Source organism: Sander vitreus, chromosome 22 (assembly GCF_031162955.1).
Source record: "Sander vitreus isolate 19-12246 chromosome 22, sanVit1, whole genome shotgun sequence".
Taxonomy (NCBI): domain Eukaryota; kingdom Metazoa; phylum Chordata; class Actinopteri; order Perciformes; family Percidae; genus Sander; species Sander vitreus.
In genome coordinates, this window is record NC_135876.1 from 7,929,776 (window position 1) to 7,957,049 (window position 27,274).

Sequence of the window (27,274 nt, forward strand, 5' to 3'; positions counted from 1 at the left end):
ATTATTGACAGCTGTCAAGTCTGAATGAGTTGGAAACCTTTGATCATGCAATTATTTCTTGTGTCAAGTAGCATGCAAGATCCAAATGTAAAACCACCATTCTAGCAGACATATGAGAAGAATGAATGCTTTTTCCTGAATATCATCCTGAAGCCTCCAGCAGCCTGGATGCTGCTCCCTCCCACCATAAACAGGAACATCACAAGATTTAATTTCATTATGCATTACTTCTATGCAGAGGAGGAGGAGGAGGAGGAGGAGGAGGAGGAGAGAGGGAGGCTCATCTGTCCTCATAAGTTATGCATTTTGTTATTAGCGCCAGTCATGGCTGGACTCCAAACTTTGCCATTCTAATGAAAGTAAAGGACAATTGTGATTGCTGGGAGCGAGGCTATTACGGGAGACAGGGAGAGATTATTTTGAGCCCCACCCCCTTTAGAATATTGTCTGTTTTTATACCACCATGATGCAGGTTCAGTACGTACATGCTATTTGCAATGAGGATAATAGGCTGCTTCTACAACATATCTTCTGCAACCCTCCCCTCTTTCTCAAAAAATGTCCTGAGGAAGCAGATTTTGGAAAAACAAAAACACTCACTCACTCTGGATGTAATTATGCCAGACATAGCCTGCTACCTGCTGTGTGGGAGGAAGTCAGGCAGAAAGAAAATCAAATTACTTCCCTTCTGTAGGCTACCAACGCACCGTCAGCTACAACCTCAGCTAAACGATGGCTCCAAGGTTTCTTCCACACTTTTTGTTGCGTTTGGGCCTCACAACTGAAAATGCTGTGGGGTTTTCCCATCACACCGTTTCTTACTGCTCTGCCAAGATGTCATGTAATACCAGTTTACATAAAGGTATTGATTTACAACGTTGATCTTGACCTATTGCCTATTTATCATTTTTGAACACCCTGTTAAACAGCAAATGTAGCCTACACACTGCATTTTTAAACCACACTATGTCAAAGATATTAAGTCTTTGGCTTTGCTTTATGCTTGGCTAACTTTCAGAATTGTTGGGGCGGGTGCTTTAAACACGTGAATATGGAAGTCAGCACTTTAAGGAAGGCAGAACAGCTCCTTGGAGGGAGGAATCGGTTACAGTCTGGTTGTTCCAGTAGTTAATCTGTGTGTATCTGCTCTTTCACTTCACCGTTACAGAAAGCACTCAAGGGTAATAGAAGACCAAAACCTGCTGAAACTGAACTTCAGCTAAATCATTTTCTCATCAAGGCAAAGCATGTTTCCAGAGATTAGGAAATCTCAACTGTTTGCAGCAAAGAGTTAATGGAACAATACAGACATGTATGTTGGTGACATAAAGGGTCTTTATTTGAGATTGTTTCCTAGTGTACAATCTCCTAGCTGCTGAGGATAAATGTATTCCATGTCCTCAACACAACATAAATACTTCACACAGACTTTCACTTTCTTACATGATGCAGCTTTGATGGAGCAAAAGGATTCGAGTTTCATTCAGTACAAGACTTTAGAATGCGACTGTCATGGATCGTCATGTCAAAGTGCACCTGCAACTTGAGAAAGTCTTCTAAAATAGCTTTGATTATCCAGCGCTCCATAAATACTTGATAGCAGATAAAACAATTTTTTTTAGGGCAAAAATCAAAGCTACAAACTACAATTGCTGACTTTTTTGGACCACATTTTCGGCTAGCTCCAGCAGCAGAGGGTATCTGAGTGTCCTCTTCCTCCAAGACTCTGGGATTCCCTGGAGACCAGTCTGAAAACACATCAAGATGACAGCTGAAAGCATCCCAGGCAGCACAAAGCTCTCACTGCCAAACAAACAATATGGTAAATTATATATTCGAACCATGAAGAAAAATGGTTTTGCCTGCTTTTTAATGATTATTTTGTTATTGTTGATTGATTTTGTGACTAGGATAAGCATAGTGCACTCAGCTTAGCATCATTATTGTGCTGTTGTTTTTTCTCAGTGTGCAAAAATGTGTAAACAATCTTTAAAAACACATTTCTGATCGCATTACCAACTCCTACTGATTTCCACCAATAATCAACCAATCAATCAAATTGTATTTAAAGTGTAAAATCACCATTAAACTTTGTCTCAGTGCACTTTACAATTAAAGGGAAACAGAAATAACAGACAGCAACAAAACAACTGCACAGCATTAAAGCAGTAATAATAAACAATACAAATACACCAGTACAAATTAGAGATGGTCCGATACCATTTTTTGCTTCCCGATACCGATTCCGATACCTGAACTTGCGTATCGGCCGATACCGAGTACCGATCCGATACCAGTGTGTCATATATTTTATTATGTTTTAACAGCTGTATACTACTATCTCTGTATGGATGTGACATTATTTCTATCTTTGTTGTCAGTCTGGCTCAGGTTAAACTCTTTCTGAAACATGAACAATGAATGCCCCAGAACGTTCTTTTATTCTGCAGATTGACAGTCAGTTATAACAGAAAAACTACATAAATAGACTACTTTAACGTAGATTTTCTTTAGGGCTTTATTACGTGGTATCGGATCGGTGTATAAACTCCAGTACTTCCCGATACCGATACCAGAGTTTTAGGCAGTATTGGAGCCGATACCGATACTGGTATACCGGTATCGGAACATCTCTAGTACAAATTCAGAACCTTATCTGTGACTAATGACAATTTGATATGCCCGAGAGCCACATTCCTGCAGTACCTGAGCCCCAAAACAGGCTCCTATGAAGGAGGCCCGGCTGGCGGTGCATCCCCCGCAGCGCATGGTGTCCCTGACTGCTTCATCCAGCTGTTTCAGCTTCAGGACTCCATGAAGCGCTCCCTGGAACGCACCAGGCAAAGCTACACACAAACCCAGACTTAGTTGCAGATTGAGACATGGTAAATGATACAGTAACAGATCAGCTATCAAATATAGAGGATTCAGTCAAGGGTTTTTATTAGGGCTGTCAAACGATTACAATTGTTTAATCGCGATTATCGCTGAATTTCTAATCGCATATTTTATCACATGATTAAAATTCTATTATTTTGCATTTCAGAACAGTTTTTAAGTACATATTAACAATCGAAAGCAATTCTTACCAGTTTATCTTGATTGGGAATCAAATGAATGCAAAGAAAATTACTTTATGAACTTGATTTTAAGATTTGTAATTATTTATTTATTGTAAACAAAAGAGAAATGTGTCATTATTACACAATTCCTCCAAGTACCTAACTAAAAAACTAAAAATCCCTATCCTTACCAGAGTCAATATAGTGTTTAGTAACTCCTAAATAATGTTGATTACTCACTGACGTCCAGTGATCACCGGTTAATGAGACAGTGTTTGCAGCACTTTGCAGCTGTTCCAGTGTGGCTGCTTTCTCCGTGTGGCTGTGTATGGTGAAAATACTGTCCCCCTCGACGGCAACGAGACAGGTCAGAACATGCCAACCGTAGTACGTCTTTAAGACCCGAGTCCTCTACGATGCTAGGTCTGCAGTTAGTTGCCACCCGTTTAGCCCGGGTAGCATGCTAGCAGGTAGCATCACGTTAACTGTACTACTATGCTTAGCTCCGTAGGTGGTAGCTAAAGCTTGACGTGCTTCGGTGATATTTTAATTTGGCTTTACACAACGTGCATATGGCTTTCGACGTGTCTACGAGCCGTCCGCGAGTTTTGGAAAATAAAAAGCTCCATTCAGAGTTATTGCTGCTGTGTTTCTCCATTATGCCTGCAGCCTGCAGCACCAGGATGTGTTAGGAGGAAGTGGCAGCTTTATGATAAGTAACGGTGCTGCAAAGGGTCAAAATAGTAGCCTGTTAGGCACGACGCAAAGCCAAATGAAGTGTAAAATAAATTAATAAATGCCGGCATGCGATTAATGTGATTAAAAAAAATGAATCTCATCGCGTCGGCCCTTAATCGCATCACGATTAACGCCTTAACGCTGACAGCCCTAGTTTTTATATTACCACCAAGTTACTTATGTTATTCACTGTGCATAATTTGATTGGCTTTTGCAAAATCATTACATGTATAGGCACTTGAACAGGTCTGCAGAACTTCACAAGCACATTTAAGCATCTCAACCTTTTCGCGGTGTAAAACCTGAGACACTCAACTCAGCGGGAAGGGGAAGATGAAAAGGAAGGAGGAGGGAGACCATTAGTCAGGAGATCAAAGGCTGGAGGACTCTACTAACGGATATACCGGCAGGGAGGGAACGCGAGCCACGCCAAGTCAACAGACCTGGATCCTGCTACAACTGGTCGGCTTACCTCATGTGTTTGTGAACACAGCAGGTATGAGCTGTTGGGATGTCTTGGCCAGGTTGTCCTTCACCTGGTGGATATGTGCTTCAGCCCAGATACAGAACACGAGAGATAAAATGCATTATTTAGTGTTTAAACATTGGAGCCTTTGACATTGTTTTGGGCAGTGGCTGCTTATTGTTATAACACACATTATGTATCTTATACATCTATTCTGTAACATTATATTTTGATTTTGAAAGACAAATGCTATAATGTCTTTAAAGACGATAATTTTCCTGCACGTAGCATTTTGGGATTCTTGCGGCTTTGACCACATTTCCCACTAGACCTCTTTGTTTCTGAGTTCTGTTTTACCTAGCTCTTCCTCTTCTTGTTTTAAGGAAAGATGAGAGAATAGTGCTTGCTTCATACTGAAAATCCTCAGCAGATTTCACACCAAAGCCATCCTGATCCTCACGGTGTACAGGCTGCTAGCAACTGCAGGTTTTCACAAAAAGTGCCTTGTTTGCTCATTGAAATTATACTTCAATAAATAGTTGGACGTTTAGGGAATCTTACGTATTCACCACCTTGGCGAGAGTTAGATGAGAAGACTGACACAGCTCTTATGTCTGTGTGTTAAAGCTGTGGTAGGCAGTATATCTTTTGCATCGTCAGAAATTGCTTAATAAGCAGCATATTCTAATTCAAGAGATCCAAGAGAACACTAGACTTCTGCACCTCCTCTTGGCCCTGTATTCAAGCTTTAGAGAGTCTAGCCGTGACAGGAGACTTTGGCCAATCACAGGTTATTTCACATGCCGACAGAGAGGGGAGAGGGAGAGATGCAGGGAGATGTCTCACTCTACTTGAAATTTTGGCATTTTTTTGCATCCTACCTATACTGCAGCTTTAAGTATGGAGCCAGAGCCAGGAGTTGGTTAGCTTAATCTATATTCATTTTGCCATTTTCTTTCTGACTATATACCACTGTGCTGAAAGTTAGTTCAGAATTAAGCTCACTAATGCACACACTATATCTTGTTTGTTTAATCAGTTCTGAAATGAATATTAGATAATACCATTTAGTTTAGAGGTGCCAGTAGGTAAAACATTTTTTTTTATAGTTTTGGAGTTGGCCAGTCTAACTGTTCCTACGTGCTTCCAGTCTTGATGCTAAGCTAAGCTAATCAACTCCGGGCTATGGCTTCATATTTATAGTATATATATATATATATATATATATATATATATATATATATATATATATATATATATATATATATATATATATTTATAATATAACATACCTTTGTGGTATTTTCAGCTAACATTGGCAGGAAAATAAATAAGCATATTTCCCAATAAGCATGATGTCATAATGTCAAATTATTCCTTTGTATCATAAAATGAATGAAGCTTTAAAGACAGACATGTAGCCTTACCAATGGCAGCCTGGTCCAGCTCCTGAGGGTTCTGTCTCTTTGGGTCATTCAACTGGGCCAGAACTGCATCTAGGGCATTTGGATCTGGACCATTCAGAATGAAATGCTCCAAAAACCTTACAGGGTTCAACAGACAAACACAAAGGTTGAGTCTCCCTTCACTCCCTTCTAAATAATTGTTTAACTATGGTCCTTGACCAGTTTATCATCTTCTTCAGAACTGTCTCTTACCTTGCTGCAGCCAGTGTCCCAGCGACGCACATGTCATTGTTCTGGGTCACCCGTATGGCTTTCTCCACCTTCTCCAGCATCTCAGGTCGGCCAGCGTACATGGCCACCACCGGAGCCAGCTTAGTGACGCTGTCCATCTGACAGTCTGTATCACAGCCTCAAAAACACATACACATACAGAGATTACGACCACCAAAAAAAAGCATGGGGAGGTCTTCATGCACTTATGATCTGTCTTGGGTGGCAGTAGCTTGTGTGGGGAGCCGGAGGGTTGCTGGTTCAAGTCCCCGTACGGACCGAAGTACGGAGTGTGGACTGGTAGCTGGAGAGGTGCCAGTTCACCACCTGGGCACTGCCAAGGTGCTCTTGAGCACCAAACTCCCCTAACTGCTTGGGGTGCCTGTCCTGCGGTCACAGCCCCCTCACTCAGACATCTCTCTATTTGTGCATGTATAGGACCTGAGCATGTGTGTGTACTGTGCCTGTGCGTAGTGTGTTCTAACAACAGAGTGAAAAAAATGTAATTTCCCAACTGTGGATCAATAAAAAGTATAAATTAAAAATGTACCAGTTTCGACCATTCACACATATTCTGGAAATGTCACAAAGTACTGAAGTTTTGGAGAATTGTACACAAAACTATACAAAAGGTACTAGGGTACGATATTCCTATGAGTTACACGGTACTGTACCTCTGTAATTCTTATTCTACTAAAGAGAGTGTAAGAATGAGAGACAAATATTTGGTTAAAATACTACTGATAGCTAGTAAGAAAGCTATAACAAGAAAAGGGGGTAAGGTGGATCCTCCTTGTAAGGAAGAATGGATAGGTATAGTAGAAGAAATCTATATGATGGAGAAACTGACACACCGCCTGAGACTACAACAAGCACAGCTTGAAGAAAAGTGGGAGAAACTGACAATATTCAGAACCAAAACCAGCGACGAGGAATATGGACAGAAACAAATGATTTAGATGAAGACACGAGAAGAAAAGATGAACTGCTAGAAATGTAACTCCCAAACAAATATTTTGTTTGTTTTTTGTTTTTTTGTGTACTTTATTATTTTGATTGTGGATTGTCTGTGTGAGTTTTATAATAAAAATCTAAGTGAAAAAAAAATAAAAGTACCAGTTTCTTCTTTGCCAGCATCCACATTTCTGATGAAAGCTTTCAGGCTCGCGTTTCTCCATGGGCCATCTATGGGGAGGATGGCTTTGGGACCTAACAAATGCAACAAACAGCTTTTTTTATATAGGAGAATGAATACCTTTTGTATTTGACAGTGTGTGTCATCCTCATTAGATATAATACATATGGTAAAGATAAAATCAGAGAAGTATAGCTAAAGGGCAAAACAAGCAAGAGAGGAAAACAAACATTTCCTTGAACTTTCTGTCGATGTAGTTGACGTTTCTGTAGGTGGAGCTCTTTTCTTGTCTGCTCAGTCATGATGCCTATTACTGCCCATGATGATGACACAGCTCTTCTCACATTCCAAGACAATGAAGCTGTCTGCAGTTTACTGTACCCCGAAATGCCCTGTGATGTTATGTTGATTTACAGCAGCACTGTATTTTTATGATATCCTGACTGTAATAAAGCAGCACATTATCTAAAGCTCTGAACACCAACTAGGAACAGAGAAGTCTGATTGTATAGAATATTTTAATAGAGAAGGAATTCCCCATCGGCTGGTAGGAAGAACATTATGCACAGTGTTATCAGACAGCAGAAGCTCTCACATTCGTTTAGGTCTGTTAAGTTGATGATTGACATGGACATTACAATATTGACAGTTAGATAAAAGCCGAACAGTACCTTCTTTCTTCCTGTAAGGATCATTGAGAGGCAGATCGTACACTGTTCCTGGGCCAAAGAACTTGTACATGCGCTTGGTCAAGTCTTCCACATTTACATCTGCCAACACATTACATACTGTAGCTTTAAAAAAAACCAATTATGTTAGTTCACGATTAAACACACTGATGTGACATCATCTCCTATATACTGTACATAGTAAAAAGCAAGTGATCTGTTAAAGATGGCGTGTCACCCAAGACAGGAAAAGTTCTTTCGACTTTTCTTGCCAAAAGTCACACGAGAAGATGGATACCGCTTTCATGTCAGCTAACTATTAAGTTACAGCTAGCTGACTAGCCTAGATTAGCATAAAGAGCTTTTTTCAATTTCTTGCAGGAAGGTAGAGGAGAAGATGGATACCACTCTCATTTCTGTCTGTTAAATATGAAGTTACAGCCAGCTGGTTAGCTTAGCGTAGCAAAGAGAGCTTGTATGCTTTCTTGCAGAAAGTTAAATTAGATGAGAAGATTAATACCACTCTATTGGCTCGGTTGAAAAGTAATGAACTCTTTCAACCAGCACCTGTAAAGCTCACTAATTAACACATGGCCTGTATCTGTTATATTAAGCATATTTATGTGCTGGACCATTTCTTGGCTGGGTTCTGGGAGATTCTGGAATCTTGTCAGGAAGTAACCACAGGAAGTCAGAGCACTCAGAGACAAATAGTCCAGCACATAACCCCCCCTGTAATCCACTGTCCTTTTTAAACTTCAGTTTGGCTAGCTGGTTCTCTTTGCTTTCAGTCTTTATTCTAAACTAAAATCTCCTGGCTGGTGCTTCATATTTCACGTACAAACACTGCACAGTCTTTTCCAAGATGTTTGTCAGTAAGCACGAAGTGTAAATCTCTCCTGAGGAATCTTTAAAATCGTTGGCTCCTTGCAACATAGGAAACAACAGGATGTCTTAATTTTACCAACAGTAACAATATCACAATCTTGACAACTTTAATAATGATTTACTGGCAATCAAACAATAGTACTGTAACACGTTGGCAGGCACTGAGAATGATATGTTAACATAGTTGCTGCCTGTTTGAGTACCTCCACACTCGCTCAGTGACTCTAGCAGGACATATGCCTGGTCCCCGTAGCAGGTCTGCTCGCCCGTCGTCCTGCGGTAAAAAGGATTGGCTGACTGAAGTCGAAACTCAGGACAGGGCTCCAGATCAGAGAGAACTTCTTTGAGCCTGTCTGGATTGTAGATCCAATGCATGGGCTGGGCTGTATGGGTGGGGAACACCAACACACGAAAGAGGGAGAAAAATAGTGGAACATTCAATAGTTTTGTTTTTGACCTGACATGACCCCACTGTGTATACAGTCTGATGATAACAGATAACATGGAAAGGGAAATAGACGTGTGAACAATTACATGTTAAGCAGTCACCAAGCAGGAACTAACATTTGGGATAATTCCCTTTCCTATGCATCATTAAACTGCAAGAATAACGTGGAAGTTAAAATAAATGATAACTTTGGCTACTTTAAGTTTACTGTAGCAGTACAGCTATTGCAAAAACCTTCATAACAATATGTGTAAAGTCAACATCCATCCATCCATCTTCATCCGCTTATCCGGGGTCGGGTCGCGGGGGTAGCAGCTCCAGCAGGGGACCCCAAACTTCCCTTTCCCGGGCCACATTAACCAGCTCTGACTGGGGGATCCCGGGGCGTTCCCAGGCCAGGTTAGAGATATAATCCCTCCACCTAGTCCTGGGTCTCCCCCGAGGCCTCCTCCCAGCTGGACGTGCCTGGAACACCTCCCTAGGGAGGCGCCCAGGGGGCATCCTTACCAGATGCCCGAACCACCTCAACTGGCTCCTTTCGACGCAAAGGAGCAGCGGCTCTACTCCGAGCTCCTCACGGATAACTGAGCTTCTCACCCTATCTCTAAGGGAGACGCCAGCTACCCTCCTGAGGAAACCCATTTTGGCCGCTTGTACCCTGGATCTTGTTCTTTCGGTCATGACCCAGCCTTCATGACCATAGGTGAGGGTAAGAACAAAAACTGACCGGTAGATTGAGAGCTTTGCCTTCTGGCTCAGCTCTCTTTTCGTCACAACGGTGTGATAAATTGAATGTAATACCGCACCTGCTGTGCCGATTCTCCGACCAATCTCCCACTCCATTGTCCCCTCACTCGCGAACAAGACCCCAAGGTACTTGAACTCCTTCACTTGGGGTAAGGACTCATTCCCTACCTGGAGAAGGCACTCCATCGGTTTCCTGCTGAGAACCATGGCCTCCGATTTAGAGGTGCTGATCCTCATCCCAGCCGCTTCACACTCGGCTGCAAACCGATCCAGTGAGTGCTGAAGGTCACAGGCCGATGATGCCATCAGGACCACATCATCTGCAAAAAGCAGCGATGAGATCCCCAGCCCACCGAACTGCAACCCCTCTCAACCCCGACTACGCCTCGATATCCTGTCCATAAATACTACAAACAGGATTGGTGACAAAGCGCAGCCCTGGCGGAGGCCAACTCTCACCTGAAACGAGTCCGACTTACTGCCGAGAACCCGGACACAGCTCTCGCTTTGGTCGTACAGAGATTGGATGGCCCTGAGAAGGGACCCCCTTGCGAGAGTAAAGATCTGGTCTGTTGTTCCACGACCAGGACGGAATCCGCATTGTTCCTCTTCAACCTGAGATTCGACTATCGACTGAACCCTCCTTTCCAGCACCTTGGAGTAGACTTTACCGGGGAGGCTGAGAAGTGTGATACCCCTGTAATTGGCACACACCCTCTGGTCCCCCTTTTTAAAAAGGGGAACCACCACCCCGGTCTGCCACTCCTTAGGCACCGTCCCAGACTTCCACGCAATGTTGAAGAGGCGTGTCAACCAAGACAACCCCTCCACACCCAGAGCTTTAAGCATTTCTGGACGGATCTCATCAATTCCTGGGGCTTTGCCACTGTGGAGTTGTTTAACTACCTCAGCAACCTCCACCAGGAAATTGATGCCAATCCCCCCTCATCCTCCAGCTCTGCCTCTACCATAGAGGGCGTATTAGTCGGATTTAGGAGTTCCTCAAAGTGCTCCTTCCACCGCCCTATTACCTCCTCAGTTGAGGTCAACAGCGTCCCCATCCTTACTGTACACAGCTTGGATGGTTCACCGCTCCCCTCCTGAGGTGGTGAACGGTTTTCCAGAAGTACCTTGGTGCCGACCGAAAGTCCTTCTCCATGTCTTCTCCGAACTTCTCCCACACACGCTGCTTTGCCTCTTTCACGGCAGAGGCTGCAGCCCTTCGGGCCCTTCGGTACCTTGCAACTGCCTCCGGAGTCGTCTGGGATAACATATCCCGGAAAGACTCCTTCTTCAGTCGGACGGCTTCCCTGACCACCGGTGTCCACCACGGTGTTCGTGGGTTACCGCCCCTTGAGGCACCTAAGACCCTAAGACCACAGCTCCTCACCGCAGCTTCAGCAATGGAAACTTTGAACATTGTCCACTCGGGTTCAATGCCCCCAGCCTCCACAGGGATGCACGAAAAGCTCCGCCGGAGGTGTGAGTTGAAAGTCTGTCGGACAGGGGCCTCCTCCAGACGTTCCCAATTTACCCGCACTACCCGTTTGGGCTTACCAGGTCTGTCCAGAGTCTTCCCCCACCCCCTGACCCAACTCACCACCAGATGGTGATCGGTTGACAGCTCCGCCCCTCTCTTTACCCGAGTGTCCAAAACATATGGCCTCAGATCAGATGAAACGATTATAAAATCGATCATTGACCTTTGGCCTAGGGTGCTCTGGTACCAAGTACACTTATGAGCATCCCTATGTTCGAACATGGTGTTCGCGTTGAAGTCCCCCAGCAGAACTATGGAGTCCCCGACTGGAGCCCCATGCAGGACTCCACTCAAGGTCTCCAAGAAGGCCGAATACTCTGAACTCTTGTTTGGTGCATATGCACAAACAACAGTCAGAGTTTTCCCCTCCACAACCCGCAGGCGTAGGGAGGCGACCCTCTCGTCCACCGGGTTAAACTCCAACGTAGCGGTGCTCAGCCGGGGGCTTGTGAGTATCCCCACACCCGCCCGGCGCCTCACACCCTGGGCAACTCCGGAGAAGAAAAGAGTCCAACCCCTATCCAGGAGTATGGTTCCAGAACCAAGACTGTGCGTAGAGGTAAGCCCCACCAGATCTAACCGGTAGCGCTCCACCTCCCGCACAAGTTCCGGCTCCTTCCCCCACAGAGAGGTGACATTCCACGTCCCCAGAGCCAGCCTCTGCTGCCCGGGTCTGGTCCGTCGAGGCCCCTGACCTTCACTGCCACCCATGTGGCAGCGCACCCGACCCCAGCGGTTCCTCCCACAGGTGGTGGGCCCATGGGATGGAGAGATGTCCGCCACGTAGCTTTTTCGGGCTGTGCCCGGCCGGGCTCCGTGGCAAACCCGGCCACCAGACGCTCGCTGACGAGCCCTCCATCTGGGCCTGGCTCCAGACGGGGGCCCCGGGCTTCCTCCGGGCAGGGTCACTTCATCCCTTCCTCGATTTTTCATAGGATTTTTAAAGTCAACATGACTTACACAATTTAAGGAACTGCCCCTGTACTTTATCAGTATGTACAGATGTTTATGGATAATTCTACTGATAATGCTTTTGTGCAACACAAACAGTGAAACAGTGTTTGAAATGTCATGTTGTTTAACATCTGACACAAACACTAGAAAGCTGTGAAAGGTATTTAACCATAAATAGTGTGATGCAAGCTAATGTGATGTACACACTCTTATGTATAACATTTGCAATGTGAGAAATAGACATGGAACAGTAGACACTCCCTGAAAGCATCATAACATGCAGTAGGAGTATGAATTATTGAGATATGGAAAGTGAAAGATGCAGATATGGAAAGCCCGTTTGCTGTAATTAACCCAGTCCCAGCACCAGTGTCTCACAGTTTATCTTACCTGCTGCATCTGCTGCTGCTGACCCAATAATGGCCCCAATGGCTCTGTCTGCCAAAGTCAAGGCCATCTGCTTTCATTTTCAGACACAAGTACGGCATATACAATAAATAATGTGAGGGTTTCATCGTATATTAAAATACAACCTTTTAAAAGATTGCCTGACATGAATGCTTGTAATTTCAATTAATGAAATAGAAATACTGCTCACTTTTGTTGTTGTTGTAAATGGTCTAATGCAGCCAGTAACTCAAATGCAAACATATAACAAAGTATATCCCGATGCAGAACTTAGAAGTTGTTATTTTTGGTGAATTTCTTCTATTGAAAAAATAAGTTACTATGGGAACCTGTGCAAAACAGCACTTGATTACATAGGATCTGGTAAAAAAAGATTAGAGAATAATTCTTATGCATCCAAGACTTATATTACCTTAGAGAGAACACAGTAATTTGGTTCAGTATATGGTGCATCTTAATGAAGTGCTCAATTATATTTGATGTCAATAACAAACAAATACAGACTTGGTTATCCTTACCTTAGAGCCTCGTCTTCACTTTTAGCATACCACGTGAAGTGAAAAACGTCCCAGTGTCAGTTCTCTGACAGGGGAGGAGGGTACAAACAGCCAAGTGATAAGCATACACCAATGGCAACCCAAGAAAAACAGTTTTTTATTGTGGAGAGAGGCCAAGGAGGTGGTTAGAGGTTAAAACCCTGGACTAGAGTTGTACAAATGTATGTAGGGTTTTAGCTTGCCAATCAAATGCAGAAAGCAGGTTTTGTATAGTATATGAGGGGTATTTAGTTGCTCATGATTCTTGTCGTTAGATATTTTACATGCATTATTTTAACATTTTAATTTTAAGATTCAGAAAGCAGCATCATGTTTGGAAGTCATCAGGAGATTTCTTTGTCAGGGGCTGTGTACTCCAGCTTCTTATGTACTTCAGGTAGGTATTCCTATACCGTTGTGTTGCTAGGCTCAAAGGTAGGGGTGTGTTAGTCTGGCTAACCAATGTCCATTGCTGGGATAAAGCCTGACACGCCCGATTGTGATTGGTTTAAAAAAAATACAAACAAGCCAGAGCATTTTTCCCCCCTATCCCAGAATAGTTAAGTGTGTAGCCAGACCCTGCTCCAGCACTGACACGACCGGATCCCCCCAGGGCTGCATTCTTTCTCTTCTGCTCTTCTCCCTGTACAACAACAGCTGCACCTCCAGTCACCAGTCCGTCAAGCTTCTGAAGTTTGCAGACGACACCTCCCTCATCGGACCTCCCTCATCTCCGATGGAGACGAGTCCGCCTACAGGTGGGAGGCTGACCACCTGGTGACCTGGTGCAATCAAAACAACCTAGAGCTCAATGCTCTAAAGACAGTGGAGATGGTTGTGGACTTCAGGAAGAACCCAGCCCCACCTGCCCCCATCACCCTCTGTGGCTCCACAATTGACACTGTGGAGTCTTTCCGCTTCCTGGGAACTATAATCTCCCAGGACCTCAAGTGGGAGCTGAACATCAGCTCCCTCATCAAGAAAGCACAACAGAGGATGTACTTCCTGCGGCAGCTGAAGAAATTCAACCTGCCAAAGACAATGATGGTGCACTTCTACACAGCCATCATTGAGTCCATCCTCACATCCTCCATCACCATCTGGTACGCTGCTGCCACTGCCAAGGACAAGGGCAGACTGCAGCGTGTCATTCGGTCAGCAGAGAAGGTGATTGGCTGCAATCTGCCGCCGCTCCAGGACCTATACGCCACCAGGACTCTGAAGCGTGCTGGAAAGATTGTGGCCGATCCCTCCCACCTCGGACACAAACTCTTCACTTTTGGGGGGTTTTTGCCTCCCCTCTGGCAGGAGGCAAAACCTCATGCCACATGTGGAGATATGTCTGGCAATGTAAGGGATGTTTGAACTTACAGTATTTATGCAATAGTGGCTGCCTTGGGGACTCTGCATAATCTTTACTTACATACATATTATTTATAATATGCATACTGGGGGTCACCCACTGACCTTGGGGCTCCAGCCAAATGGGCCGTTTTTGCACCTGACCCCGTGTCTGAACTCAAGATGGTTTTAATAAAACCATAAATGTTTTCTTTAAATTCCACAAAGGTTAAACAAATCATTTATCAGTTAATTTGCACTTAGCAAACTTTAATGCAACACCAGAGGCCAAATTGCTATATGTTGAAATAGCTTTCAAAGACTCTCTTGTCATTTTAATTTGTCATGCTCTCTCTATCTTCCACTCCATTGAATCCATGCTGACGGTTCCCCAGCTGATGCCCCTGTTCCAACTCTGATGAAACCCCCCAAGGCCTGGCCAGGCTGCACTTATCCCCGGCTTCTCATGGGTATCCCAGGCCATTGATTTCTCTTCTGGCCTACTAAACCAGCAAAATAGAGTGCTAAGGGTAGGTCAGGTAATCAATAGAAGTTAGAAAACAATGAACAAAAGCAGTTATGGCCGCCTTCAGTGTTACCTTGTTGATATGATTGTGGATGCCATGCTAGAAGAAAACGTTCAAAAAAACTTTACTATAAAGCAGGTCGAGGTGATGTAAATACTGTGAAAGTATCAAAACGCACAATCCACAGAGAAATGCACACAGCCTTTATTCAGAAACTGTGTGCAGGAAATGGAGAGCATTTGCTTTATCTGGCAGGGAGGTAACATGCCCTTCACAGAGAGGATAAAAGAGCTGCACAAATAGATCAGCCACTGTTACCAGATCAAGTGACACAATGAGCACAGTGAAACTCTATAAATTACAACCTTGTAGAATTTGTAAGGAGATATTAATGGAGTGTGGACAATGTGGCAGTGCCCGCATGTTCGGGGGGCTGCTGAGCTTTGGGGGCTTTGGTCATCTGACAGGACAGTTGGGAGTGGAGGAGATGCCACTCTCCTATTTGATGCCAAAACTTACGAAAGTCACAACAAAGAGGGCATGCATGTTGACCTGGACACAGTTCTGTGGTTCAGCTTATGGCCTGCACTGTCACACTTTAACATACTTCAGTCTATAGCCAAGCTGACGGCTCTGTGAGGCGACAAAGCGGCGCAGTATGCTAACATGCTCACAATGACAATGACAATGCTAACATGCTGGTGCTCAGCAGGTATACTGTTTACCACGTTCATGGTTTAGCATGCTAGCATACTACTATCTGTGTTAAGTGTTAATTAGTGCAGCTGAGTCATTAGTTTTGCAGATATTTGGTCATAAACCAAATTATTGGAAACAGTTACATTTTTACCTGATGACAGCGCTTGATGAAAAGTCAGGGGAGATCACCAACGTCAGTAATCTTTATCCACTGAGGACCATGCATGTTTACAACATTTCAGTCTTTCTAAATAGATGTTGAAATACTTCATGAGATAAGTTTATATATTTAATCTGCTGGTGGCGATAGGCGAAAAGTGAGGGAATCATCAAAGTTCATGAGGATCCATCTACTGGCGACCATGAATGCATGTACAAAATGTCATGGCAATCCATCCCATAGCTGTCATTTCACAAATCTCTGAAATTTAAAAACTACTGGCGGCAGCTCTTGTAATCAATTCCAATGGAATGCCAGGACTCTTCCCGCTGTTTCAGTGAGAGAGACTTGCACATGAACTGATCGTTGTACTTAGTTGTCAATCAACATATCAACAGCTCCGGTCCTTAGAAACAAAATGAGCTATCAAACTTGGTTGTAAACCCTTCTTACATGATGTGGTGATCCAAGCAATGAGTGCAAAAAGATTATGTTGGACATGACATTGTGCTCAGCATGCAAAAATGACAAAAATGACAAAAATCTTCTATTCGAAGTTGTTTTGCCATGCACGGGATGACACACAGCTGCTGGCTGTAGATTCTCCTCATGATTCAGTTTATTATATACTTGCTTTTTTGTGATATCTTGGATTTTTGATATCCATTACATCCATTACCCTCTTATTGTGTGCCATCTTCTTGTTTTTGCTTATCTTCAATGACTCAATGAACGTTTTATCTCTAATTTAATTATTGAAGCACTGTTTGTGCTGTGACAGTGGGGAAAAAAAAGCCCTGGCAGTCAGATCACATCTGCCATATGTGCCCAGGCATAATCACGCTGTTTCTTGGAAGCTGACATGGTTAGTCATTATCTTCTAATCCTGGTCATATTCCAGGTGAAATAACCCAGATATAGGCATATCACTCATCTGTGCTTTGATGTCAAATGTAAAGCAATAATACCATGTTATGATGCAAATGCCAAGATGTCACAAACACATCATAAACTGTCGGGATTGTTGGGTTATGGCAATGTTGTGTTCAAAGTTCAATTTTAAAAAGAACTGAGAGTATTGCAATTTTCCAAATGTATGAATGTGTTACACTTGTGTGTGTTTCCCCTCAGTCCTTGTACAGCATTAATCAGAGGAATGCTGATAATTGTCTGGCTGCATGGATGTCCTTCCCATCTGGGAGAGGAAGCTGAAACAGGAGAAGGGTGTCGAGAGGTATGCCAGCATCCGGCCACGAGGCACCTCTCCTGTCATCTGCGCTATGCCAGCCATGGCATCCAGTGTGCAAAGCCAGTGGAAGACAAAGCTGGATGCTCACAACTCAGCCACACAAACTCCCTCCAATCCTGACCAGTCTTGATTTGAATACAATGTGGATGAAGAAAAGAATAGGAGCGTCGACATTTCTGACATTCATCCAAATCGTCTGCACAAATATGAAGAAGTGGAGATGAGGAATTGTACATCACTGAAGTGTTTACAACTTCACATACCGGAGACTAATCTTCACAGCATTATTTGCACGGGCAGTCTTTGTATGTAAATGTACTCAGAATGATTCATCGACATACACTCTTCTTCTTCTGGAAGGGTCCTTCCTCTGCAATACTTAACGTCTCTGTGAATCTCATTTCTATCTAAAAGGGAAATAATCTTGTAGGTGTGTAGTTCTTCTCTTCTTATCTACCATAATTTCTGCACATATGGTAAGAGCGGCCTCATGTAGCACTGTTAATGTGATTACCGGCACACCATGTGCTATATGGAGAGTTGCGTTTTCACATATTGTAATGCATACATTTTTGTAATACATTTAGAATGCTAAATGTATCATGTCGTTCTGTTGCGTTACTCTGCTGCTTAAATCCCCTTTTGCACAGCCTGATTCAGATGTTTATTTAATCCCATTTACTCCACAGTCTTTATGTAGCCTATTGCTTTTTGTTGTGCTAATAGCCCAACAGGGATCAATAAAAACGTATATCAATCTGAATGTTATTGCAGGTGCACTCTCTTGCCTCACATTCACGCCTGGAAACTACTCACTGCAGTCATGTACTCTTTACTTTGCAGCTCCCCTGGATCAGTCAGGGCTCAAGAGCAACTTTGAAAGTGACAGAGGAGAGAGTTCTACTATTTAGCATTCTTGGCCAAATTCTCTCAGCAACTCTGTATGTTTGGCCACAAACTATAAAGTTACATAACAGAGGTTAGGGACTCGAGTCGCGCAACTTGACTTGAATTAGACTCGGGTCGCAAATTTGAGGACCTGAGACTTGCTTGACTTGCATTGATCAACGACTCGACTTGACTCTGACTTGGTTTTCAAGACTTGAGACTTGACTTTGACTTGAGAGACAGATGACTTGAAAGGATTTTACTTTTTATTAATGTAATATGAAGTAATATTTCCTTTTGTCTGTTTGCTGATGTCTTTTGTCTCGCTGAGGTTTTTCTTAGGTTACATTTTTAGGTTTATATGATATTTAGATTAGTTCAACTTACAAAACAAGATATATAGCATGTTCCATAAAAGTCAGCCTCTCTTTTATTTAGGATCCCCATTAGTTGTTACTGTAGTACCAAATATTCTTCCTGGGGTCCACACAAAAAAATAAAACAAAACAAGACAATCATCGTTACTTTCATATTATCAATACAATAAATAAATACTACATGATTCATAATTCCACAGGCCTGCTTGAAGAACACCGATAATGGTATGAAACCATTATACTTAAATAGTTTGAATAACTTTTCATGACTGATATATGTACTTATTTTATAAACTTCAGTTGTATTTCTCTTTGAGGCAATATGTTTGCTTGTACACAGAAACAGTTAAAAAGGAACGGTTTTGATTGCCACAAAATGTCAAAATGTAAGACGTAAGCAGGCTGCAAACAGTTTTCGTTGTAATATTGTAAATAAAACAAAACCTTGTGACAACTGTGTTTTTAAACTGATTTAAATGCGGAAACTGCAGTAGATTGTAATTTCCCCACTGGGGATCAATAAAAAAAGTATTTAGAGTAGAGAGTATGAAGTAAGTATAAGTACAGATGGTCAGAAATTTTGTGTGACTTGACTGGTGACTTGCTTGATTCTCACCACGGTGACTTGAAGGTTAAAGGACAATTCCAGCGCAAAATGAACCTAGGGGTTAATAACACATGATTACAGAGTCAACCATTCTCTGGGATATGTTTTCATGCTAATTGAATGTGACCAGTGTTAGCTAAAACCGCTAATTAGCTTATAATGCTAGTCGTCGGGGCCACGCGAAAGTAAAAAGAAATCTCTATTTCTATACCACTAACAAGGCTCAAAATAGCACCACACTTCCACGGTAGCATGATGAGGGTCCCTACATGTAAACCGAAGCATTGAGAACGTTGTAAGTGTACAGTTTATTAAAAAGATAGTTTACAACGACCGTTCACGTATACAGGCAGGCGCCATCTTGGAAAAGCAGTCACGACCAGTGGAACGACGAACGCCGTGCAACCAGTAACCAGTAACATAGCTAAAGCACGGCGTTAGTCGTTCGACTGGTCGTGACTGTTTTCCCAAGATGGCGCCGCATGTTTATACGTGGAAGTGTGGTGCTCTTTTGAGCCTTGTTAGTGGTATAGAAATAGCAATTTCTTTTTACTTTACCCGTGCCCTGACAACTAGCGTTATAAGGTAATTAGCGGTTTGAGCTAACACTGGTCACATTCGATTAGCATAAAAACATATCCCAGAGAACGGTCGACTCGGTAATCATGTGTTATTAACCCCTAGGTTCATTTTGCGCCGGAATTGTCCTTTAAGACTTGATGCTCGTGTGTGACTTACTCCCACCTCTGCTACATAATATACTGGCGCCTGGTAAAGATGAAGCAAAGGCAGCTTGCTCCTACTGTAATGACCCATCATCCTTTCCATTCCCATCACTGAGCAATTAAAAAGTTTCATTTGATGCTCAGAAGTCGAACCAGAGCAGTCAGCATACAGCAGAAAGTGAGGAGAGTTCCATCATTTATTCACACAGAAGCAATAAAAGACAAAACCCAGCTTTAGCTAGACCATATATTGGCTCAGCCTCTCCAATCCTGTTCTTAGTGAGATGATAAGCAGGGTTATGCATTCGCAAGACGAATATGTTAGAAATTGTAATGCTTTGTCGAAGAAGTGTGTTTTAACACATATTTGCTTCTTTATTAGGGCATTCCTTCGTATAAAAATACTGGTATTAACAAAACAACTTCGTTCTCAAACCATAAAGTATTATTATTACTGTATTATTGCAGTTAAAAGCATGATGTATTGCCTCTTAATGTTAGAAAGGAAGTAGTAAAGCAGAAGTAGTTTTCTAAAACAGAGGAAACAATTGTAGGCAATCATAAAGTTGAAATGGCTTTATTAGATGGAGGAAAGAGACCTAATTGGTTCTTCATTGTAGAAAGTGATCACATTCCTTTGGAAGAGACGATTTTTGTAGGCTGACGCAGATTGGGGAGGAATAAGAAGCAGGCAAAGAGGATTTAATGGCCATGTTTTTTTGGTGTTAAAAAAGGAATCTCAAAATTCCATCTCACTGAGTTTGAACACCACAAACCCAAATGTCAACTAAATAAAGATGCAAAAAATCAGAAGACAGGGCTTTTATTGTTAGTCTGTGACAGGAGCATGAATTACCGCTCACATACTGTACACTTATTACGTTTTTAAACATAACACTAGATCAGCTACAACACTATTAAATCCTACTCTACCATTTGTTTTGTTTTTTATTTTAAAATCAGTAACCGTCTGCATTTGCAGGAGCCACAGAATTTCCTCCCAAACCTAATGATTCACTCGTGCAAATGAAAGGTTCAGAGTTCTGTTAAAGACACCTGAGATGCATCACTGAAAAAGAACATGCTGCCATTCGTTAATACATGAGAATACAAAGCAAATACATATTTCAAATATATACTGTACAAAGAAAAGGTGTCGCATTGCCTGTCATTTATTGATACTGTTACATTTGAGTATATAATACAGTATTGATTATAGAAGTCATCCCAGATGATATGTATAAAAGTATACAGTTCATAGCCTTTCACTTAATGCAAAACATAGACTGTTATTAAACTTTATAGACCAATTTAAAGTCACCTCATTATTGTCAAATGAAATGTTTCAATGGGTATGAGTCATGAACCATGACCACATCTAACATAAATGTCAAATTATTTGGAAACCATAATAGTACAGTGAGTCTCTATCTCACAGAGATGCACTTATTTGGTTTGTTTAATCATAAATTGACAAGCCCTATCATGATTACCCCGTGCAGCTGGGGTATTTGTATGCAGAGAGGAACTTGGACATGATGCATGATAATATTGTAATAATATTGTAAGTAATTTGGCTAGGCTAATTTAAAATATGCATTCCCCCCCCACACACACAAATCCTGCGGTGTGTTCTGTACGAAGTATTGAGTGGAGAGGTTGTAGCATTTGTTGTTATACATGTAGGCCTACTACTGTCATTTCATACAGTGTAACGAGCCTATGGGTGGCAGGCGGAAGAGGTGAGGAACTGGGTGAGGGGGAGGGAAGAGCGAGTGTGTGTGAGAGAGAGAGAGAGAGAGAGAGAGAAAGAGTGTGTGCGTTTGTGTGTGCGCGCACACGTGCGTGCGTGCATGTATGAGTGTGTGTGTGTGTGCGTGTGTGTGTGTGTGGGAATGAGAGAGCGAGAGCGAGAGCGAGAGAGAGAGGAAGAGTGCAGAGTTTCCTCTCATCCATAGCCTCAGTACACCGGACTGTCATCCATCAGCTCTCTGCCGTGGTCCAGTTCCGTTTCCATCTAGTTTTACAGTTGGCGGACATAGCATGGACACGATTTAAGACGTAGCCTACTACCGATCAGTCAGCAGTTTCACTTGCTAAAAAGAACAAATTCTCTTAAAGCTCGTCCGGCTAAAGTCAGAATAATGATGGAGTATTGGAGGCAGTGCTCGCTGTGGTTAATAAACTGCAAGGTGCTTCCAGCTAACCACCGGGTTACATGGGAATCTGCACAGGTATTTGATTTGGCTCAAACTCTCCGGGATGGAGTCCTCCTCTGCCACCTGCTCAACAACCTGAGACCCCAGTCCATCAACTTAAAGGAAATCAATCTCCGGCCGCAAATGTCACAGGTAAGAAACGACTGCAGACAAAATATCTCTTCCTCGCTCCGTCCCCAAACTACAACTAAGCCCCGTTAGAGAGAGCGCAACCAGACATCATACGAATTATTCTAGTATTAAGTGTCTTTGCTTCTCGGCGAAAAGAACATCCTGCTAGAACATGACTCAAGTCTATTATAAATCAAAATAGCTATATATAAAATTCGGCATAATATAATACACAAATTAGCACTTGGTTATGAGAAAATCTCAACTTTTTTAAGATTTTGGTTACACCACTCGCGAACCGTATTTTGGTGGCGGAAAACGGTCAACGCATGATATAAATTGAAATTATATTTACTCCAGTCTATGATAGCACGTGGTTTAAACGCCGAAGAAAAAAACTGAACCTTGCCACTGTGGGGAACACTTAATTGTTGATTTATGACATAAGTAGCTTTGACAGTGAGCAAGGAAACTCTAAATTGCCAAAGAATTAAACGGAATTTGGTAGCCATCTATTGGGGACGACGTAGTGCTATTTTGCCTATAAGTCATAGGTACTCTGAGCAAGAATGACAAAAACCTGACTTTCTTCGATTCTTTTACTTCAGTCTGTAGTTCAAGTTACTTATTGTAACTGTTACTCATGGACAATGTTGGACAACACTGAACCGTTATACATGTACACAGTCAATCTGCCCTCTATAGGTGATGCAGATATACACAGGGGATAAAGGTTAGGAGGTGATGAGGCTTTGTTGTGGGCTATCCTAATCAGAAAAGTGGATTTATCTCATAGAATTAACAGCATGTATAAATAATCAGATATTTACATTTTTAATGAGCATTCAAGCAAATAAACTATTTGTTTGACATGCCTGGCAATATGAAGGAACAACAGCAATTGCAATCTCCTGATTGGTTGTTTTGGATTGTTTGTTGACTAAAATAACTAACTACTAATAACTCAGTCTAATACTGCTAAAAATCCCACATAGATAGATAGATAGATAGAGAGCTGTGGCCACATGGCTCCTGTTTGTCTGAAACCATCTGCTTCAATAACAGGACAGCCGGAGCCACGGCCAGATTAATATTCCCCTTCATAACAGTCAATCTGGGTGTCTGGCTCGGTGTCAACAAACAGTGAGGTAGACGCACCTACTGAGCTTGCAGACCTGCTCTAGAAAATATAGACACTGTAGCAGTAACACACACACACACACACACACACACACACACACACACACACACACACACACACACACACACACTAAGAGACTACAGTATCCCTATGTAATGGATGCCCTAATGCTCTCATCTTATGCAAAACAGGTGATTAAAGCTATGAATATCAGTACTATGAATGTACTGCACAGTTGATGGGGAGAGAGGAATTAGGCTTATTTCCTGGAAAAAAAAACAACAACCATAAACTCAATGTCACAGCGGGATGGTTATTTGATATGCAGTTACTGTTCTTCCATAATCTAATTGGGTATCCGCTGTTGAATTTGAGCACACAGGTCGAGTGGACAATTCAAGCCAAACTGAGGATTTTAATGTCATCAATGGCAATGTAAATCAACTGTCAAAGGATCTGTTTACTCGGGGATTTCAGGGAAAACTAGATTGGGGAGAGGAGGAGGAGAAGCGGATTGGTCCAGTTGCTGTTCGAAGTAACTGTATGCTAGCACCAATACAATTACTGATTAAGGGTCATCAATAGGTCAGTGTTTGCTGTCAGTCATGACATTATAACATACAACGGAGCTGCCATTCGTAGAGAGGTTGTGAACTATACTTAGGCTTGTTGCCTGGCCTGGCCCAGACTGGGTTATTTATAGGCAGAGTTTGTTTTATGCATGGCTGGATGGCTTACTCACATAAGGCAGTGATGAAGCTACATTCAGGGGTAAATTAGCAGTAGTAGTCCTATACATTTACAAAGCCCATGCGCAAATGCACGTGTGTGGGGAGCACTATTTTTGGTGCCAATGCCTTGTTACTACAAGGTTTTTGAACTGCAATTCCCAGAGGTCATCTGCCAAATATATAGCGTGTAAGGTTTGAAGTTTTTAGGTGGTGCTTGTTTCTTTGCCTGCAATAAGCACAGTGGTTGTAATTTTATATTTAAAAAAACCACCTACTGTGGTTAGATTTTATGTTTATTGCAAAAAACCAACAACAGATACTGTAATGTGCACCACTTCCTGTTCAACATTTTTACTGTGTCCCTTTATGAACTTTGCAAATCATTATTTTGAATAGTAAATATTTGTTCTGGGACTTTACGACTTGATATGTGTGTCAGTAGATCATGACTCGTGGCTTCCCCTTTCACACTCACACCATGTGATGCTGGATACCAACTCCCTCTATATGCACAGTTCGCCCAAACATGGATGTCAGCACCCCCAGCCCACCCCCCAGCGACCTTCCTCCCTCTGTCTTCTCTAAGTCAAATTTACATAACTGAGGGCGGAGTTGCTTCCCTTTTATCGTGCATAATTCATGAGGGCCGTGGCAGCTACTTTATCATTGGCCAATGATAACACATGGGACGCCACTGTGGACTCACCCATGGGACCCATGCGATGGAAAGACAAAGACAGTGAAGGGACAGAGCTACAAAGAGTCTGCCTGGCCTCCATAGACTTGTCTCAGAGGACATAAAGGGCCCTGAAGGGCTAGCCCGCTGTGCTGATGTTAGCTGCGTAATTAAGGCACAATGCATTAGAAGCTCCGGGGGGGTCCACATGTGTGATGTTGGCATCACGGCGGGCTGCTTCTCATTCTGCAACATTAAATGGTAATGAGTCAGTTCTATTTAGAAATGGGCTCACGGAAGGGCAACAGAGAGCCAGCAAACTACACATAGGCAGGGAAAAGAAGTAAAACTATGACATAGTTTGGATCAGTCTATTTACTGATTAAATGATCTGTGCTCTCGTGGTGAAAGATGAAGAATGATGCATGGGTTGCGTATGTGTACAAACAAGGTTTGCTATAATAATTAAAATGAAGAGCTCAAAGTTCCAGTTAAGAGCTTAAGGTCAGTGTAAAGCGAAAAATTCACCCTCTTTGATCACAGTTTTACAGGGCTGTAATGAACCAATTACATAGTCTAGACGCAGCGCGCCCACAGTGACTGCTGCATTTTGCTTTCCTACCAGAGAAAACACCACATAATCAGTAGTTGTTTATGTCAAACTCTGTGAAAACCAGCAGTTTAGCGTTAAGAGGAACCATGAATTGCTTGTCGTGGCGCAACGAACCGACCATGTGGTCAAACATGCAGCATGCAGTCTTTCCATCCTTCTGTTTGAAACATTTGGGTCGAAGTTCTGCTGAATTTCAGTTTTTACTAAAAAGACTGGTAAAATATTCCAAACCCCACTGGTATATGTTGGTAGCAAGGGCATGGACCTCTTGTGTGGGTGTCATAATGCTGCTAAAAACAAACTAGCAGCCTAGCAGACTGAGCCAGCCATTGATACATTCAGTTCAAACACACAAACAACTAAGGTTGTGTCTGAAATCTTGCCCTAACACCCATAACTTGTTAAGCCTACTGTTGCCTCGTTTTCCATGACACAGGATAATAAACTGTGGATTCAGAGTGAGAACATTATTGTGAACCCACCAGCAGCTGAATACCAGCCGTGAGCCTCAACATGCACAGGAAATCAGGAAATGGAATAGAGGAAGGAAGTGAAACTGTACATGCCCTCGAAGCTCAGACCAGAACACTGAGATGTCAGACACTATGAGAAGCCGCTCTGTTCTCGCACAGCAAAGAAACCCCGACAATAACATTTTTCTCTTTATAGAGCCGGCATCAAAGACTTCACTTCATTTTTGGAAAGTGAAAGTGAGAGAAATACAGAGTATTTTTTTTGTGGGAGAGAGATGGGGGATGACACGCAGCAAAGGGCCGCTGCAAAGGCCTCGGCCTACATGGGGCGCACGCTCTTACTGGGTGAGCTAGAGACGGCCCCAAGTAAAAGTAATTTTAACGAGCGTCAAGTGGCACTACTGTTTCACAGAGCAACAAAGTACATCAGTGCACCGAAAAAAACAAGACAGAAACCAACATAGAAGACTTAACATGAATTCATACATTTATGAAAGAATTATACATTTTTTCTAGTGTGATACAAAATTTTAGGCATGTCAGGCTAGCAGGCATAGCTTAGGCCATGTACATATACAGAGAACCACTGCTGACACATGTGACGGATTTATTATGCTAAAGCATATTTTAAAACACATATGAAAAACTGTCGTCATGTGAAAAGACCACTGCTCAATAAATACCACAATGGATTTGCTTTTCATGATTTTATTTTGACAGTTATGCAGCAGGCAAACCGATCAGATCTGAACCTTTTCCAGGCGTATTGCATATAACATAAACATGTAGTACACTATTATGCATGATACATGTGTATGTGTTGTCAAGCCAAGACCAATCACAGATACTGTGATGTCAAACAATGAAGAGAAAAGCCAGCTTCACGCACGAACAATCTATACAGCAGACTTCAAAGGCTCCGAGGCTCGCTCTGCACTCGCAAAGACAAAAGTTAGAGAGAGATAGAGAGCGTGGGAGAATGAGAAAGACAGAGAGAGAATGTCTTGATTTTCCTTTGTTTGGTGCGGAATAATACGGGCTCAAACGTAACATGTAAAAGCACAGAATGTGATGTTCCAGAGGTAGGGTTCAGATTAGGTATTAAAGCGTAATTAGAGTTCGAGTTATTAGAGTTATAAATTATTGTCACGGCATCTGAAATCGAATGTGCTCTGTAATAAACAGGATTGGGCATCGACAACCGGTTCCAACTTGGAATCGTTTAAAAAATGTCGATTCCAATGGAATTGTTTCTTTATGGAATCGTTTGGAATCTGATCGTCGGTTGCAAATTTAGGTTTTTTAAGTTTTTTTAAGATCATTTTGTGGGGCTTTTCCCTTTATTCGATAGTGACAGTGGATAGACAGGAAAGGGGGAGAGAAAGAGAGGGGATGACACGCAGCAAAGGGCCGCAGGTCGGATTCAAACCCGGGCCGCTGGAAAGGACTCAGCCCACATGGGGCGCACGCT

General features: G+C 42.6%; 2 protein-coding genes across 5 annotated transcripts in view; one reads left to right on the forward strand and one right to left on the reverse strand.

The window, feature by feature from the left end:
- Positions 1–1,315: 1,315 nt before the first annotated feature.
- LOC144536891 (crystallin J1B-like) lies at positions 1,316–13,348 on the reverse strand. 4 transcript variants are annotated; one of them, XM_078280203.1, is made up of 10 exons: positions 13,249–13,348; positions 12,713–12,779; positions 8,837–9,016; positions 7,749–7,847; positions 7,059–7,151; positions 5,925–6,081; positions 5,694–5,809; positions 4,273–4,350; positions 2,707–2,846; positions 1,316–1,748 (listed from the first exon to the last, which is right to left on the reverse strand). In XM_078280203.1, the coding sequence occupies exons 2-10, from the start codon at positions 12,777–12,779 to the stop codon at positions 1,644–1,646; spliced, it is 1,035 nt and encodes a 344-aa protein (XP_078136329.1). In that variant the 5' UTR covers positions 13,249–13,348; the 3' UTR covers positions 1,316–1,643. The 4 variants fall into 4 exon arrangements, with proteins under 4 accessions (XP_078136329.1, XP_078136330.1, XP_078136331.1 ...); XM_078280204.1 differs by having other exon boundaries at positions 12,713–12,782; positions 13,249–13,335; XM_078280205.1 differs by lacking the exon at positions 13,249–13,348 and adding an exon at positions 12,921–13,087.
- An 8,279-nt stretch (positions 13,349–21,627) lies between these two features.
- vav3a (vav 3 guanine nucleotide exchange factor a) overlaps positions 21,628–27,274 on the forward strand; it is a 104,016-nt gene continuing 98,369 nt past the window's right edge. Inside the window, exon 1 of the mRNA XM_078280972.1 lies at positions 21,628–22,190. Within this exon, the coding sequence (XP_078137098.1) occupies positions 21,984–22,190 (207 nt within the window). The 5' untranslated portion in view covers positions 21,628–21,983. The remainder of the gene's footprint in view (positions 22,191–27,274) is intronic.